The sequence below is a fragment of the Manihot esculenta genome, chromosome 4 (assembly GCF_001659605.2).
Source record: "Manihot esculenta cultivar AM560-2 chromosome 4, M.esculenta_v8, whole genome shotgun sequence".
Taxonomy (NCBI): Eukaryota; Viridiplantae; Streptophyta; class Magnoliopsida; order Malpighiales; family Euphorbiaceae; genus Manihot; species Manihot esculenta.
Window position 1 is genome coordinate 30,745,090 of NC_035164.2, and position 19,547 is coordinate 30,764,636.

The 19,547-nt window shown below is 34.3% G+C and overlaps 1 protein-coding gene across 1 annotated transcript; it reads right to left on the bottom strand.

Annotated features, from left to right (window-relative positions):
- Window positions 1-1,684: 1,684 nt before the first annotated feature.
- Window positions 1,685-2,170, bottom strand: LOC110612640 (calmodulin-like protein 4). Its single transcript, XM_021753416.1, has one exon. The coding sequence runs from the start codon at window positions 2,168-2,170 to the stop codon at window positions 1,685-1,687; it is 486 nt and encodes a 161-aa protein (XP_021609108.1).
- Window positions 2,171-19,547: the final 17,377 nt, after the last annotated feature.

Below are 19,547 nucleotides of genomic sequence, written 5' to 3' on the forward strand. Positions count from 1 at the left end.
AACTGAATTAAATATATTAAAAATTAAAATTTTAATATTTATATAAATTAAATCGAATCGAATTGATTTTAATTAGAAATTAAATTGGACTGAATCACTTTGATTCAGCTCAATTCAATTTAATTTGATCAGTATGAATTTTTAATATATTTTTTTAATTTTTATACTTTATTTTTAATAATTAAAATTTTAATTAAAATATTTTAACTTTAATATAATTTGATCTTTTTCAATAATATACTATTAATATTAATTCGTTCGGTTCGATTTTTTAAATTCTTTTCTGATTAAAATTAAATCGAATAAAAATAATTGAAAATTTTAAAATTAAAAGCTAAATTAAACTAAAATAAATAAAAAAAATTAAATCGAATTTTCAAATTAATTTAATTCGATTAATTTTTTTAATTTAAATCGAATACTACTCCCACCAATTGTAGAACTGATTAGACTAATAATTGGAACAGTGAATCAGTAAAAGAAAAAATAAGAAGAAGAATACTATAAATTTATTTTAAAATTATATAACCAAGGTTAAATTGTCTAGTTTAATTGGCTAAAAAATAGATGACTTGATTTCAAAATTTTAGATTTCGAGTCTTATTCCTTTTCGTAGTGTATTTAAATATTAAAAAAACATACATAATATTATTTAATTTCATTAAGTTTTCTTTTTTTTTTATTAAATGGTTATTTAATTAGTTTATATTTTGATTTTATTAGTTACCTAATTATATATATATATGTCAGTTATGCTATAATAAATAGTAATTATTATTAGGCAAATTACAATATTTGAAAATCTATTTATTATACATGCCTATACTTTTATATGTTATATACATATAATTTTTGTTTTTATTTTTTTATAGAATAATTGTGATTCTCAAATTATTAATATTATTTAAAAATGATATTTTTATATATTATAAATCTTTAATATATCAAGAGCATTTTTTTATATATATTTGAAAATATGAAGATATCACATAATTTAATCAAACTTTAAAATTTTATATCTTTAATCAATAAAATTGTGTAAAATATAATTAGTGATCATATTGTCCGCTTGATAGGTTGGTATCTTATTCTTTGCAGCAATTTGGGCCGTTGATATTGAGATTGTGGTGAATCCATTCCTAAATACATAAATTGATATTTGATAGGCAACTGATTACAATTCAAATCAAAGTTTAAAATTAGAGCTGGTATAGCCGATGGAAATTATTCTGATAGGAAGATTTTTAATCAATTATTCTGGTAGGAAAAATTAAAATAATAAAATAAATTTGATTTGCAATTATTCTGATCAAATCCATAAAAAAAAAAAAAATTCTTATACGGATCAAGAGAAGTGAATTCATATATTATTGGTTTTGTCAAATATAAAAATTTAAAATAAAATTTATTTATTTTTTTAATTTTTTGAAAATTTAACCTTCAAGCAATTTCCAATTATTTATATGATTTGTGATGTAAGAATGGCACACACCATTAATACTTAAAACATAAAATATATAATTTTATGTATCCATGAGGGAAAACGTAGCAGGAAGATTATAATCCTCCTATGGTGTTACAACACAAACAGAAAAAAAAAAAAAAAAAAAGGTTAATTATTTAGATCGCAATTAAGAGCACCATTTATTTAGTTGGATTCCCCTCATTAGAATCATCGAACTCTTTACCTAACAACATATCCAAGGTTGTAAGCATATTTGACGAGATCTTCCATCTCTGACATGTCCACAACTCCATCTCCATTAGCATCAGCAAGTTTGATCCCTTGACGGGCCTTTTGAGCAGGGAACATGGCACCGAGATAATTGAAAGCTTGTCTAATCTCTTCCCTGCTAAGAACATTGTCTCCGTTCAGGTCGAACTTCATGAAAATTTGCCTCACTTGGTCTTCAGTCAGGGGAACAGGAGCACTTTTGTAGTTGTTGGTACGGAAGGGATTGGAGGGAACATAATATGAACGTGGTGGTGGAGGAGTTGGATTGCTTGGAAACCAAACATCTTGGGGAACAGCAGGAGATGATCCCCAGAAACCAACAGCTGCAGGCTTGTCATCACACATTGAGGGCTTCTCCTCATTCGTTGGCTGATGGTTTGGGTAATGATAAGGAGTGATGTTGTATTCTCGGGAGTATTGCATAGAGTAAGCCATGATTTTCAAGTGGTTGAGTTCGTAGTTTTATTTAACTTGCGATGGATTTGAACCCATGGAAGCAACGCTTATTTATAAGGAGTTCGTAGTTTTGTTTTTTTTTCCCCACTTGCATGAATAATATTCTAAGTTATCTTTGCGAAAAGTGGAACTACTTTTTGGCAAATTCTATATGCCTTTTCTTTTTTTTTTTTTTTTTTATTAAAGCAAACTCACATAGTATAGATTCTCCACGTGTCCTACAACATAAAAATTCTCCACCACCAAAATGAAAATGCAAATATTCCTAAATTTAGGAGACAATTTATCTCTCAATACAAAGTAAGCTATATATTTTTCTTAAACGAGTGATATGTGATATTTTTTAATAAGAGTATTATTTATTATTTTTATTGAGAATTAATAAAAAATTTTCACTTAAATTTAAAAAAATTTACTATATATTTTTTGTGACATTAAAAAAACTCATTAACTTATTATATTGATTCTGAATAATATATTATGATTTTTTAGAGTTTAAAAAATTTATTAATTAATTATTTTATTAGTTTTAATTATTTAAAAAAAATATGATCCGTAGGTCTCATTTTTATAAAAATATTTATTAACTATTTAATATTAAAAATATTTAAATTTTTTTATAATATAAATTAATTAATAAAATTTTTAAAATTTTATAGATATTTTAATTAATTTTTAAAAATTATTAATAAATTGAAATTACAAATATAAATTTAGCATATTTATATTTCAAAGTATTATTTTATAAATTTGGTTATAATCGATATTTAAAAAATTCCAATACATAGAATTAGAAATTTTTAAGTTTTTATAATAATAACCAATGAAAATATATACACTTATAAATTAAAAAAAAAACAATTTCTAAACAATCTCATGAAAAAAATTCAATAATTTAAGAAATAAATTTTTTAAATGAGAAAAATATTTAAATAATGATTACAAAAATCATTATTAATTAATTCTAAAATTATTTATTAAATTAGTAAATTAAATATTAAAACGATTCAACTTTCTAATTTTACTAGACTAGAAAGTATTATCATCTGATCAAATTAATTTTTTTTAAAAAAATTTTAATAAATATTAATTTAATTTATAAATTTTTTTAATTTTTTTTTTAAAATTTGAATCCGATCTAACTTATCTAAAAATTAGCTTAAAATAAAAGTGTCTAAAACACTTCTAAAAGACACATCACCTATATTCTAAATCGATGTGGAATCCCCTCACGTCCAAAACTACACTGAAACATGACATATTTATGAGAGATTTAATTTCGGTGGAAAACTCTAATACCATGTTCAATTTGGGTCAAACCTAATTTATCCCAAAAATTAGTTTAAGGAGGGAGAAGTGTTTAAAACTCTTATAAAGGCTATATTGATTTTATTCTAAATTGATATGAAATTTAAAATTTTTTATTAGCTAAAAAACTTATAAATTTTATTAACATGAAAAGAACCATCAAAAGAGGCTCTCAGAATCAGCAAGTGAACTCCATACATCCATCTTAAACAAACTAGCAACGTCTAATGATGAAAAATACCTTAAAAGAAACACAAAAGGAAACAAAAACAAAAGCAAGGCAACAAAGTCGTACAATCTAAGACTTCCAGATTTAGCAGGATTATCAGTAAAGCAATTTGTTTCCCCTTTTGAGGATGGATGAAAGTCACCGTTGCAACAGAATGGTCCAAGAAATTGAGCTTAATTTCAGAGAGGAAAATAAGACAACCATCTGATTTGGAGAAACTTTGTTGAAAAGTTTTAATTAATTTTATTTAAAAGAATTACCATCAGTTAACTAGATTTTATTAAAATTTACTAGTTTTTCCTTTTTTTTTTTTAATTAATCAATTAAAATATTTCACATTTTATAAACTCAAATAATTTAATCATTCTGCCTAAAGAATTGCTAATCAATTTATTTTAATATTAATTAAATGGACTAAATTGTATAAATATTTATCAATTATGGTGACTAAATAACATAGAACTGAACAATATAAATATTTGATAACTCAAAGATCCACGAGAAACTAAATTAAGGAAAGTAAATATTATAGATGAATTTAGTAAATGAGGGTAATAATAATTTTGAGTTGAAAATATTTCGAAAGTTTGCAGAAAATCTATGAACACTCCTAATAAAATTTATTTGGTCGTAATTTAGTAAAAGTACTATGAGAACATACACGTGTTTTAATCTTAGGTGTTTTATATATTATTAATATCCAAGACAGCCGGTAATTCTTTTTAATAAAAAAATTAAAAAAATAAATTTTACAAATATAAAATATTTTAATAAATAATTTTTAAATATAAATAAATTAATAAATTTCTAAAAATTTAAAAATTTATAATAATTTTTCATTTTATTTCATTCAATTTTGGAATCTAACTTACCTACATTACTGCACTAATTAAATTACTTTTTTTTTTTTTGAAATGGGGATGGGGATTCGAACATGAGATTTATCAGGTTTAACCGAATGCACTTAACATCAGATTAAGTCTGGGAGTGCACTAATTAAATTACTTCTAAATAAATATTTTTCCTTTTATATATTTTCAATTTTCAATATATAACTCACTACAGGCATCTATGAGCCTTTTTTTCCTGTTTCATGGAGGGAGCTTTTATTCTCATCTTAAATATGGATTTTTTTTTTTGAAAAGTTAAATATAATAATGAAAATTAGATAAAATCATGGCAATATTCATGTATGAAGTTGCATACGAAAATCAAATACGTATATGAGTATTCTTCTGACCACTTAGAAAATTTGAGTTTAAATTCCTCATCATAGTTAATTATAAAAAATTTGGAAGTTCATTTCATTCTTTTGTTCGTTTTGAGAATTTCATAAACCAAAAAATTGAAATTATTTTAATTAAATTAATAAAAAATAATTTACAAACAATCCAATAAATTTAGGATTTTTAACAGCATACCTCATATTAGGTTTAAAATGCTTAATCATGATAAATAAATTCCTTATAAAATACTAACGAGTATTTTATAAGGAATCTGTAAATGCTTATGAGATGGAATCTGTAAATCCTTGAGTTTTACTAGCTCGGAGGCTCTTTTATTTCTGAGTATTTTCAACCAAATCTTGTCTGTATAAGATTGAAGAAGCGGCAAATCTTCAACATCTGCTAAACAGATTCCTGATACTGAAGCTCAAGTCCTGGAATGCTAATGTCTTTGGTTTGGCTAGCCCAAAACTCTTTGAGATTAATTTTCTGTAGATCTATTCGAAAGTTTTACGAAAGTTCGTGATCTTACAACCTCTAAACAAGCTATTTTACAACGTTGTAAAGCTGATAAAGAAATATGGCAAATGATAATGTGTGTCCTTGGAGGCATCCTAAGAGATCATTTGGAACATTTTCTCTGCATTTTCTCTTGCCCAATAGGTATTGATGCCTATAATGCTACAGAATTCAAAGAAATAGCAAAGGCCTTGGAACTGCTATGCTCAACCTCTTTTCACCCCCATATCGGTTCTCATTTCTTAGTAGAATCCTATTCTATAGCTGCAATTTCTTTGGCACAAAATCTAGATAGCTCACCATGGCATCTTTCTGGCAAACTCCAATGCTTCTTCATTATCTTTGTTGCCTAAGGTTAAGTTTTGTCATACTTTGCGGAATGGAAAATCCATAGCTGGCTCTCTTGATAAGCAAGGTGTAAATAGATATGAAGACTTCGTGGCTTTCCACTAGTTCTTGGTAACTTATCGCTACTGTATTCTATGCCTTATAGTTGCCTTTTTAATGGGTTGGTGCTGGCTATAGCTTCTTTTTTTTTTGGGTTTGGATTTGTTTGTTTTTCTTTTGCTCCTGTTGTCATGATACACATACACCAAATGCAAAAAAATTTGAGTTATTGATATGGTTTAGGATATTGTAAGAATCACAGACAGAGTTAAAACTTAAAATACCACAAACATTGTATAGGTATATAAACCCATGAGGGGAAAACATAGCAGGAAGCTTATAAGCATACATGTTAATTATTGAGGTGGCAAGAGCACCATTTATTTAGTTGGATTCCCCTCATTAGAAACATCCAACTCTTTACCTAACAACATACCCAAGATTATAAGCATACTTGACGAGATCTTCCATCTCGGACATGTCCACAACACCATCTCCATTAGCATCAGCAAATTTGATCCCTTGACGGGCCTTTTGAGCAGGGAACATAGCACCAAGATAATTGAAAGCTTGTCTGATCTCTTCCCTGCTAAGAACATTGTCTCCATTCAGGTCGAACTTCATGAAAATTTGCCTCACTTGGTCTTCAGTCAGGGGAACAGGAGCACTTTTGTAATTGTTGGTACGGAGGGGATTGGAGGGAATATGATATGAACGTGGTGGTGGAGGAGTTGGATTGCTTGGAAACCAAACATCTTGGGGAACAGCAGGAGATGATCCAAAGAAACCACCAGCTGCAGGCTTGTCATTACACATTGAGGGCTTCTCCTCATTCGTTGGCTGATGGTTTGGGTAATGAAAAGGAGTGATGTTGTATTCTTGGGAGTATTGGATAGAGTAAGACATGATTTTCAAGTAGTGAGGGGATTAAAGCAGGTATTGAGTTTGTAGTTCTATTGAACTTGCTATTGATTTGAATCCATGGAAGCAAGCTTATTTATAAGCTACTCCAGGTTTTTTTTTCTTTTTTTTTTTTTTTCTTTTTTCCCACTTGCATGAATCATATTCTAAGTTATCTTTCTGAAAAGTGGATTCTATATATCACAGATAAGGAACTACTTTATCTGACAAATTCTATATGCCTTTTTCTTCTCCATAAAGTATTTTGAAATGCATGCATGCCGTTTCTTTTTTTTTTTTTTTCTTTTCCTGATTAGATTATGGCATTAAATTGATAATCGCGGTGATGATTTAATGTTATTTTGTAATTTAAAGATTCATATGTAAAATAATTTATCTTATTCTTTGCAGCAATTTGGGCAGTTTATATTGAGATTGTGGCGAATCCATCCCTTTCATGTACAAGAGGGTTCAAAGCTGTGAGTTTATGTAGTTCTCAATATTCTTTTCCTGCTTACAAATAAAAATAAAAATTATTATCTAATCTGTATGATATTGAAAAAATAATTTATAAGCCTCTTAACTTTTAAAAATATATTAAAATTTTTATATAATTTTTAAAATATCTATTGAATTTTTTTAGAAAGGCGTAAAATTAATATGTAAAGTACCTAAACCTTTTTATGTTAAAAAGTAATTTTAGAAGAGTAATTTAAAAAAAAAAATTGTTCTCTAATCTTTTGTGCTAAAAGTAATCATTTTCAAGTTAGCAGCATGAGCCTTTTAATAGATTATCAAAATTATTGGAAGGTTTTAATTTACTTTTAAAAATTAATAGCTCAATTAGTTAATTTTTTTTATATTTAAAAATTAAATAATAATTTTATAATAGAAATTTAATATTATTTTCTGAATATATTTTATTAAGCAAGCAAGAAATCTGAAGAGAAAAAAATAAGAAACAAGATAATTAGAAAATAAAATCCTCTAAGACTTGATACATATTGGGGCCTACAATGTAGGAATTTTTTTTTCTAATTAAAGCAAACTTACATATTTATATTCTCCATGTGTCCTAGAACGAAAAAAATTCTCCACTCACACACCACCAAAATGAAAACGCAAATTCCTTAAATTAATCTGTTTTTTAAATTTTTGTTAAGGTCCAAAAGACTGAAGAGGTATATGATGCAAAGTCAAAAGACTAAGAGAAATACAAATGAAAACACTCGATAAAGCTCGATTAAAACAACTCAAAAAAATAAAATCAAACAAACAAACCAAATTAAAAAAAAAAAACAATTAAATACAGAACCAAATAATCAGCCACTGATCCACCGCACAGCCTACTCGGCTTGGAATTCAGCAATAAGAGACATCATCGGCCATATTAGCGGCAATACAAACAACCTGAAAAAACTAAAAAGACTCAACACACCAACAAAAAAGCAACATGCAAACAATATCAAGACAGAAAAAGTCCATGACAAAGTATTTTTAAAACTTCTTTAAGATAGAAAACACTAGCATATCCGAGGAGGAGATGACGATAGAGTTGACGATTCTATCTTCACCGGCGAGCGTGGTGGTCACCGGACGTAACTATACAGTCTCAACATACCGAAGTCACATCGGTAAGAAGTCTCTTGAGAAAAGAGAAATAAACCAATTAAAAGTAGGTCTAAAGAAGCCTTTACATGGATACCACGAGACTTGTAAATGAGAAAGCAAAAAACTAAATAAAAATCGCCAATGTGTTCGACGAAAATGAGGTCGTCAAACAGAAGCCAAAACTGATGGTTTTTCTGCCTCGAAGAGTAAAGAAACCACAATCAAAGCTACCAACAACGACCCAATTTTAGAAACAGACAATACCTTATAACTAAAAGGAAGAACACTATTGTGCACACCAATCGATTTCTGTCCCCCATATTTTTGCCCTTTTCTTCTTTTCTCAATCTTCTCGTCTTATTAGAGTGCACATTTCAGTCGGTTCGGTTTAAAATTGAAACTAAAAATTGAAATTTTAGTTTTTATAAAAATCAAATCGAATCGATTTTGATAAAAAATTGAATCAAATTAAATTGGTCTAATTCAATTTGATTCGATTCCGTTTGATCGGTTTCAATTTTTAATAATTTTTTTTTTATTTTTTACCATTTATTTTTATTATTTTAAAATTTATTTAAAATATTTTAATTTTAATAATTTTAATATGATCTAATCTCTCCATATTATTGAAAATAATATATTATTATCACTAATCGGTTCAGTTTGATTTTTTTAATTTTTTTCTGATCAAAATCCAACCGAACCGAAATAATCAAAATTAATAAAAAATCAAACTGAATTTTCAAATTAATTTAATTCGATTGATTTTTTTAATTTAAATAGAATACTCATCACCCTTAACTCTTCATCTATTTATGTAATAGTAGAAATACAGTTGGTTACTATATATTTCATCAAGTCTCCCTCAACCTTTTGGGATATATCTCCTTAAATTTAAGATATATATATATATATATATAAGCAAATTATTTTTCTTAAACGGTTAAAATAATATCATCTTCTAATGCAAGTATAATTTGCCACTTTTATTGAAAATTAACATGTATATTTTTTTAATTAAATTTTAAAAAATTTAATATTTAGCCTATATAATATGCAAACTCATTAGTAAGTCTTAATTTTAAAAAATACATTAAAATATTTCTAAACTTTTAAAATATTTATTAATTTTTTATTACTTTTAACCATTAACTATTTTATTTTATTTAATTCTTATAATATAAAAAAATTTATTAATTGATATTTTAGTTTTATAAAGATATTTACTAATTAACTTCTCTGGATTATTTTCACAATATTTAACATTTAAAATTAATAAAAAAATTAATTGGTAAATTTTTTAAATGTTTATAAATATTTTATTTTTAAAAATTAAAAAACTGACTAATAATTTTTCTTATATTATATATATGAACCAAATAGTATATTTTAAAAAAATTAATTTTAATTATTATTATTATTATAACTAACTTTGTTAGCTTTAGTTATTTATGGTTATTTTTATTTAATCAATATAAATCAAATTAATTATTAATATTAATGATTTTACATAAAAATTTTCTAAGTAAGTCCTCAACTATCACCGTAAAATAGGGCCATGCAGCAAGGGTTGAGAAACTGATAAGCAGTTTCACTCATAGAAAGAAAGACTTGAACGACCAGCTCGAGCAACCATCATGCTCAGAATTAAAAGAAAAGACCCGGCCTTAGGACAAGTCGGCTTCAGGTCAGATAGACCCGTCCTCTTAAGCGATAAGACGAGTCTCCGTAAGAAAGTTACTATCTACTAGCTACAATCTTGCAAATCTCCTGCGATCACGAGATTTCCAACTAATTAGCCAATAAAAATACCATATTTTCTTGAGATTATAGGAAGAAAACTGTTTTTATTTTCTTACCTCTTGTGTAGTAAGTTACAGTGTTTATATAGTACGTAATATGAACAATTAGACCTTTGATTGTGCTCTCAATTATGTCCTAGAATCATGCTATGCTAAACATGGTAAGATTTGATCACTGATTGATTTACAATCATGACAGAGGATTCTTTCCAACACTCCCCCTCAAGTTGGTTCATGTGGATCTAGCATACCCAACTTGCCCAAAACCTCATGGAATATTCGTCCAGCTACTGCTTTGGTTAGGATGTCCGCCCATTGATCCTCTGATTGAACAAACGGTAAAGATATTAGACCACTGTCCAACTTTTCTTTGATGAAATGTCGGTCTATTTCAACATGTTTTGTTCGATCATGATGAACTGGATTTTCAGAAATGCTTATTGTTGCCTTGTTGTCACAACGGAGTTCAGCTGCATCCTTTGATCCAAGCTCAAACATCAACTTTCTAATCCATAGGAGTTATGCCAGTCCTTTTGCTATTCCCCTGAATTCTGCATCAGCACTTGACAGTGCCACCACCTTTTGTTTCTTACTTTTCCACGTTACCAAATTTCCTCCTACAAAGGTGAAGTATCCTAAAGTAGATCGTCTGTCGGAGAGATCTCCTGCCCAACTTGCGTCCGTATATCCACTGATACTGAAATGACCATTCTTTTTGAACAACATGTCCATCCCAGCTGTTCCTTTCAGATATCGAACGATTCTCAATGTTGCCTCCATATGGTCTTGTTTTGGATTATGCATGAACTGACTTACCAAACTCACAGCATATGCCACGTCTGGTCTGGTGTGTGATAAATAAATCAGTTTTCCTACCAGTCTCTGGTACCTCCCCCTGTCTGTGGGTCCTTCTTTTGAGTCCTTGCTCAACTCGTGATTGACCATTACTGGAGTATCGACTGGTTTGCAATCTATCATTCATGTTTTAGTTAACAGATCAAGAATGTACTTTCTCTGTGATATCAAAATTCCCTGGTCTGACCTGAGAACTTCGATTCCAAGAAAATATTTTAACATCCCTAGGTCTTTCATCTCAAATTCTTGGAATAAGTTGTCCCTCAGTTGTTTGATTTCATCCACATCGTCTCCAGTTATAATCATGTCATCCACGTATATAATCAAACACGTGATCTTCCTTCCTTGCCTCTTCAAGAATAGAGTGTGATCGGAGTTACTCTGTCGATATCCATTGTAACACCCCGGAAACCGGTACCTCTCTGTATCGGCCTAAAGTGCTCGGCACTAGGATCCAGATCGGCTTAAGGCTGCCTAGACCCGTAATAAGCCTGCTATGAACTCTGTGTACCTGGTAAAATCCCATACATGATCCAACTCGACTACTAAGTTTTACTTTCTTTCTCTGTAAAAACTACCAGACTTAACCTTTAAAACATCAGACATCTCAATCTGAAATAGCCCTCAGGGCTAAACCAGTGATACTCTACCAAGTAACCTCCATGCACTATGCTCTGAAACATAGAACCCACTCTGTAGGGTCAGCATATCATAAGTTAACCTTGGCTACCATAGAGTCACAGGATTCAAACCTGGTCTTCTCTAATGGCCTCTCTATGGGTCACAGGAATCAAACCTGATCTTCCCTCTGCACTGGTCTTGGGTCAAGGGAATTAAACCCTGTCTTCCCTCACAGTTATAATTCACTGGGTTTTCGAAACACAACATCTATTAAGTCTGGTTTGACTCATTTCTCATCAAGAAACATAAAACAGGATACATGCATACACTAGGGATCAACATACTATAAAGATCAACATACACTAAAAGCAAAGCACATTCTAACTTATACATACACGATCTTACTAACTATTACATGCCTTTACATCTATCTCTTTAATTTACATCATGTCCACTACTCTATTACACATGCAATACTGGAGCCAACACTCTGATGCTTCTGACTCCCCAGCTAACTCTGTACCTGCAAAACTGGGATTAAGGGAAAGGGATGAGCTATAAAGCCCAGTGAGTAGAAACACTGAAAACAGTTCATTCATACACACTTTATATGAAATGTGTCACAACTCAAACATTCCACATCTTGGATTAGACATGACCTCAAAACTCCCTCTGTCGGCACCCGATTCCCGTAGGAACTCACACAGGATTTTCACTGCCATGACAGATCGTGGGCTATTGATGTCGCCTTGGTCCAATCCCCACTATCAATCAATAATGCAATGCACCATATTCGTGATTCTCATGCAATCACCCTAATACATAACATGGTATCCATGATGCATGAACTATGCTAACGCATTCCATTTTCTCAGTATAAAAGATTAAGTTTAGTTCTACTCACCTCTGCTCCTCTAGCAGCTACTGTACTGACTCTGAAATCTCTAACTCTGATGACCTCCTCGAACTCTAGGGTCCAAACCTACACAAATGGACTCGCATGAGGTGTCAAACAGACTCTGAATAACTCTTAAACAATTCCCCATAATCCCCTCTAAACCTCTGAAAATAATTACATAAATCATGCAAAAAAAGGCTGAACAGAACACATTCGGCGGCAGGTTCGGCGGCCGAATGTCCTCTCCAGAGCCGAAACTCATGCATGTTCGGCGGCACCTTCGACGACCGAATGTGCATGACAGATCCGAAAGTCCATTCTTTCGGAGGCAACCTTAGGCAGCCGAAACGACCTCCTCAAGGGGTTCGGCGGCCGAATCCTCCCTTCGGCGGCCGAACCTGAGTTCATCCAGAACTTAGTTTCGTGCATGAACAAGCCTGCCAAGCACCAACTCCACTCCACAAGAGGTTCGGCGGTCGAAGCTGGGTTCTCCAGAAGGCAGAACCTTGCTTCCTCTCATGCACAACCTCTCCAAACTCACTCTAACATGCATAACTCAACTCCTCAACTCACATATATTATGGTATATGCACAAAGGGGTCCAAACTACCTATTAACCCCAACAAAACAACTAACACAACACATAATCATGCTTTCACCATGAAAACATCAAAACTAAACTCTAAAACCTAAACATGCAACTCTACCCTTAACCTCTTTAAAAGCCGTTAAACCAAGAAAACAAGTATAAAGACCTCTCTTACCTCCGGAAACTAGAAGAGGAACAACTTGCACTCAGCAAATCCCCTTCACAAAGCTTCAAACCACCAAAACCTCTCTTTTCTCTCAAAACCTTCAAGACTCGTTGAAACACACTCAACCCTCTGCACGAGCTGATAAAAGCTTGCAGATGAGTCAAGGGAGACGTGGCCTAACCTCTGGTCATGATCTGGAGGTGAACACCTGGCCAAACCACGGACTGAGGAGCGTGCACAACTTACCGACCACCTCAGCTTCGGCTGCCGAAACTGCATGCAAAACCATGCAACTTTCGGGGGCCGAACATAACCTTCGGGGGCCGAACATTGGGCACTTTCGGCGGCCGAACTTAACCTTCGGGGGCCGAACACGACAGAAACTCCTTTGGCCAATTCTCCACAAAACTCAACTCTCCACAAAACTCAACTCTTTTCTTAATCAAAAGCTTAAAACATGTTAAAACATTTTAGAACAAACTTACTTTGACCCTTCTAGAATCTCTGACAGCTCTGAATTCCACCGGACGGTAAGAATTCTGATGCCTGAACTAGCCGGGTATTACAATCTTTCCCCCTTAAAAACATTCGTCCTCGAATGTTAAAAAACACACAAGAACAAACAAAACCGCAAACTATTCCTGAACTTCACAGCTTTCGCTGCGCTACTCTGATCCTTATCCTTCTCTTTCTTTTTATCTTTTCTCAACTGTCCTCTTTTCCCTCTTAACTCAAATAATCTCTCTGTGAAACTCTCTCTCTTTAATTCTCAACAGATCATATACCCATATCTGTACTCTGATCATACCAAACTGTAAATCCACTCATCTTTGATTAGAACAGTTAGTAGATCAACAATTCTAACTAGGAACACCTGTCCTTAGTAGGGACTTTGTTAACTGTGTACAGTCATAACAAAATCTCAAGAGTCTATCCTTCGTTTCCCGCAACAATACTGAAAACATTCCAGGGTGAGGTACTAAGTCAGATAAAATCTTTATCTACTAAGCTTCTATACTATTCTTACAATTCTTAACTCTCTTTCTCTCTCTGCAGGTGCCATCCTGTAGGGAAAGGAAAGAAATGGTTCCGCGTCCAGACACCACTCTCGTTCCAAACTCTAGTTCCCTAACAGATGGAAAACCTGACAGCTCGTCTAGGAAACATCTAGTACTCACTGGCAATAGGCACTGAGGCTAATTCCCTGTCCTGACTTTTAAACATGCTCACACGAGCTAGAATCTTCTGATAACCTTTCCTTTGTAGCTATGAGCCTGATGGGCTGATATCAAACCTCTGAGCATCTATACTCTGGACTCTGTCCTGTCTAAGGACTACCACTGATCCATCCTGTACTCTGACCTTTCTTACTTTCACTCTGTTGGCACAAGAAGTACCATGAGTAGTTAGCCAATCCGCCCTAGAATGACATCACACAGTCAAATCTAGAACCATAAGGTCAGCTGGATCGCATCTACTCACCTCTACGCTGAACTGAACGGACTGACTCTGCCTCTGATGGATCATACTCAGGTCTACCGACCCAAAGAAAACACTCTAAGCCCAGAAGTCATCAAACCCCCTCTATCAATGGCTCACTAAGCAACAAGGAAAATGAAACACTGGGTTTCAAAACAACCAGCATACACATCCAAGCACTTCTAAGTGAACGTATCTCACGTCACCGTGCATAATGTGTTAGCCGCCTACTAAATCAGGATGAAGATCCAAGCTAAAGCTAATGGAACTTCCCTCGGGAATCTACTAAAGAAAAGACTGACTCTTTTCTCTGCCTCAACTACCAACTAATCCCAGACTGACTTTATCCTCTTTCTACGCTCACTCTTACTCCTCTTTCTTTTGAGAAATCAATTCTCACGATTCTTGGGTTTATAACAACCTGAGATATTAAAATCTCACAGCAACTTTTTCTAGCTTTTCTTTGATTCACTAATCCTTTAACTATTAACTCTTCTCTGAATCTTTGCCATAAAACTGACATCCTACTAGGATCCTCACAAACATACCTCAGATTACTCAAAACAAAATGAGCATACCTGGCGCAGAGGTATCAGATGTGTCTGCCTCTCTTCCTTGCCTATTGGCTTGAGCCACTCTATCTGCTAAAGTCTGCTGGGACTGAACTATCCAGGGCGCAATAGGACACTCACGCATCATATGCCCCTCCTGACCACATCTATAACATCCTGTTGTCCCTGCAAGACAAACTCCCTTATGCATTCTTCCACATCTCTCACATTTTGGTTTACCTCTACCAGAACTTGGACCAGCTCCACTAGTCCCTAACTCCTTATTCTCAGACCCTTTAAAACCTCTCACCTTTTTCTTTCTAGTTCTCCCCCACTTCACTCCTGTCCAAGTGGCTGTACTCCAAGTGGAAAGTTCATTCGCTCCTACACCTGACATTTTAGTCTCCCTGATCTGATCATCTTCTTCTACCATATTTACCTGTACACCAATATCCCTTCTTTGTACACCTACCTCTATCTCTCTCCCGTCTCCTAACATTCCTTTTCGGTCCATTTCTTCTCTATTTTCCTCACAAGACCCTTCAGACGGATCTGATTCCACAGAACTACTCATCTTAGTTCTCCTTAAGAACAACACACAAAGAAACAAACATTAGCACACATGTTCATATGAAACCACATGAACGTACAATATATACATGCATACATAGCATAACATTAATACCCATGAATATACATGTGTATTTCACATCAGCATGCAAAACAACTTCCTATCTTAGTGGACATGATTCTACTTATTGTGCTTTGCCTTTCTATGACTCTAAACCAACCTCTTTCCGATGTGGGATCTCTCTAATCCTTGAACAAACATGCTCAACACACCGTACTTAGGAGGTCCTATGCTCTGATACCAACTGTAACACCCCGGAAACCGGTACCTCTCTGTATCGGCCCAAAGTGCTCGGCACTAGGATCCAGATCGGCTTAAGGCCGCCTAGACCCGTAGTAAGCCTGCTATGAACTCTGTGTACCTGGTAAAATCCCATACATGATCCAACTCGACTACTAAGTTTTACTTTCTTTCTCTGTAAAAACTACCAGACTTAACCTTTAAAACATCAGACATCTCAATCTGAAATAGCCCTCAGGGCTAAACCAGTGATACTCTACCAAGTAACCTCCATGCACTATGCTCTGAAACATAGAACCCACTCTGTAGGGTCAGCATATCATAAGTTAACCTTGGCTACCATAGAGTCACAGGATTCAAACCTGGTCTTCTCTAATGGCCTCTCTATGGGTCACAGGAATCAAACCTGATCTTCCCTCTGCACTGGTCTTGGGTCAAGGAAATTAAACCCTGTCTTCCCTCACAGTTATAATTCACTGGGTTTTCGAAACACAACATCTATTAAGTCTGGTTTGACTCATTTCTCATCAAGAAACATAAAACAGGATACATGCATACACTAGGGATCAACATACTATAAGGATCAACATACACTAAAAGCAAAGCACATTCTAACTCATACATACACGATCTTACTAACTATTACATGCCTTTACATCTATCTCTTTAATTTACATCATGTCCACTACTCTATTACACATGCAATACTGGAACCAACACTCTGATGCTTCTGACTCCCCAGCTAACTCTGTACCTGCAAAACTAGGATTAAGGGAAAGGGATGAGCTATAAAGCCCAGTGAGTAGAAACACTGAAAATAGTTCATTCATACACACTTTATATGAAATGTGTCACAACTCAAACATTCCACATCTTGGATTAGACATGACCTCAAAACTCCCTCTGTCGGCACCCGATTCCCGTAGGAACTCACACAGGATTTTCACTGCCATGACAGATCGTGGGCTGTTGATGTCGCCTTGGTCCAATCCCCACTATCAATCAATAATGCAATGCACCATATTCGTGATTCTCATGCAATCACCCTAATACATAACATGGTATCCATGATGCATGAACTATGCTAACACATTCCATTTTCTCAGTATAAAAGATTAAGTTTAGTTCTACTCACCTCTGCTCCTCTAGCAGCTACTGTACTGACTCTGAAATCTCTAACTCTGATGACCTCCTCGAACTCTCGGGTCCAAACCTACACAAATGGACTCGCATGAGGTGTCAAACAGACTCTGAATAACTCTTAAACAATTCCCCATAATCCCCTCTAAACCTCTGAAAATAATTACATAAATCATGCAAAAGAAGGCTGAACAGAACACATTCGGCGGCAGGTTCGGCGGCCGAATGTCCTCTCCAGAGCCGAAACTCATGCATGTTCGGCGGCACCTTCGGCGGCCGAATGTGCATGACAGATCCGAAAGTCCATTCTTTCGGAGGCAACCTTAGGCAGCCGAAAGGACCTCCTCAAGGGGTTCGGCGGTCGAATCCTCCCTTAGGGGGCCAAACCTGAGTTCATCCAGAACTCAGCTTCGTGCATGAACAAGCCTGCCAAGCACCAACTCCACTCCACAAGAGGTTCGGCGGCCGAATCTTTACTTCGGCGGCCGAAGCTGGGTTCTCCAGAAGGCAGAACCTTGCTTCCTCTCATGCACAACCTCTCCAAACTCACTCTAACATGCATAACTCAACTCCTCAACTCACATATATTCTGGTATATGCACAAAGGGGTCCAAACTACCTATTAACCCCAACAAAACAACTAACACAACACATAATCATGCTTTCACCATGAAAACATCAAAACTAAACTCTAAATCCTAAACATGCAACTCTACCCTTAACCTCTTTAAAAGCTGTTAAACCAAGAAAACAAGTATAAAGACCTCTCTTACCTCCGGAAACTAGAAGAGGAACAACTTGCACTCAGCAAATCCCCTTCACAAAGCTTCAAACCACCAAAACCTCTCTTTTCTCTCAAAACCTTCAAAACTCGTTGAAACACACTCAACCCTCTGCACGAGCTGATAAAAGCTTGCAGATGAGTCAAGGGAGACGTGGCCTAACCTCTGGTCATGATCTGGAGGTGAACACCTGGCCAAACCACGGACTGAGGAGCGTGCACAACTTACCGACCACCTCAGCTTCTGCTGCCGAAACTGCATGCAAAACTATGCAACTTTCGGGGGCCGAACATAACCTTCGGGGGCCGAACATAACCTTCGGGGGCCGAACATTGGGCACTTTCGGCGGCCGAACTTAACCTTCAGGGGCCGAACACGACAGAAACTCCTTTGGCCAATTCTCCACAAAACTCAACTCTCCACAAAACTCAACTCTTTTCTTAATCAAAAGCTTAAAACATGTTAAAACATTTTAGAACAAACTTACTTTGACCCTTCTAGAATCTCTGACAGCTCTGAATTCCACCGGACGGTAAGAATTCTGATGCCTGAACTAGCCGGGTATTACATCCATTTTTCTTCATTGCTTGAGTAAATCTCCCAAACCATGCTCTGGGTGACTGTTTCAACCCATACAAGGCTTGCCTCAATCGACACACTTCTCCCCTTCTATATCCACTCATGAACCCTAGTGGAGCATCCATGTATACTTCCTCTTCCAGATCACCATGCAAGAAAGCATTTTTTACATCAAATTGGTGAAGTGGCCAGTCTAGGTTTGCAACTAGAGAGAATAGGACTCGTATTGTATCAATTTTTGCTACTGGAGAGAATGTTTCAGGATAGTCAACTCCATAAGTCTGAGTATATACTTTTGCTACAAGTCTAGCTTTATATCTGTCCACCATTCCGTCTGACTTGTACTTTATGGTAAACACCCATTTGCATCCCACTGGTCGTTTTCTCTTAGGTAGCCAGCATTTTTTCCAGGTCTTGTTTTTCTCCAGGGCATCCATCTCGGTCTCCATCGCCTCAACCCATCTTTTGTCCTTCTGGGCCTCTGTGGCATCCTTTGGTATCCATTCTGAGCAAATATTTTTTTGTAGGTTGACCAACTGAGGTGATAGTTTTTCTCCTCTGGTAACGTTTGCCACATGGTATCTAGACTTGGCTGCCTCGAATTCTGGATCATATCTCCTGGGTGGAATTCCTCTATTATTCCGAGGGGGTAGAATATATTGGCCTGTTTCAGGAACCTCAAGGGAAATGGGTTCACTGGTGAGGTTATTAGGAACAGGGAAAAGTTCAGATTCACATACCTCAGTTGTGTGTTCCTCAGGATATTCTACGGTGTCAGGTTCTGGTTGTGACATTGAGGCCGAGGACTGTACTAAATGGTCAGTGTCTCCCGGTTCTGGTGTA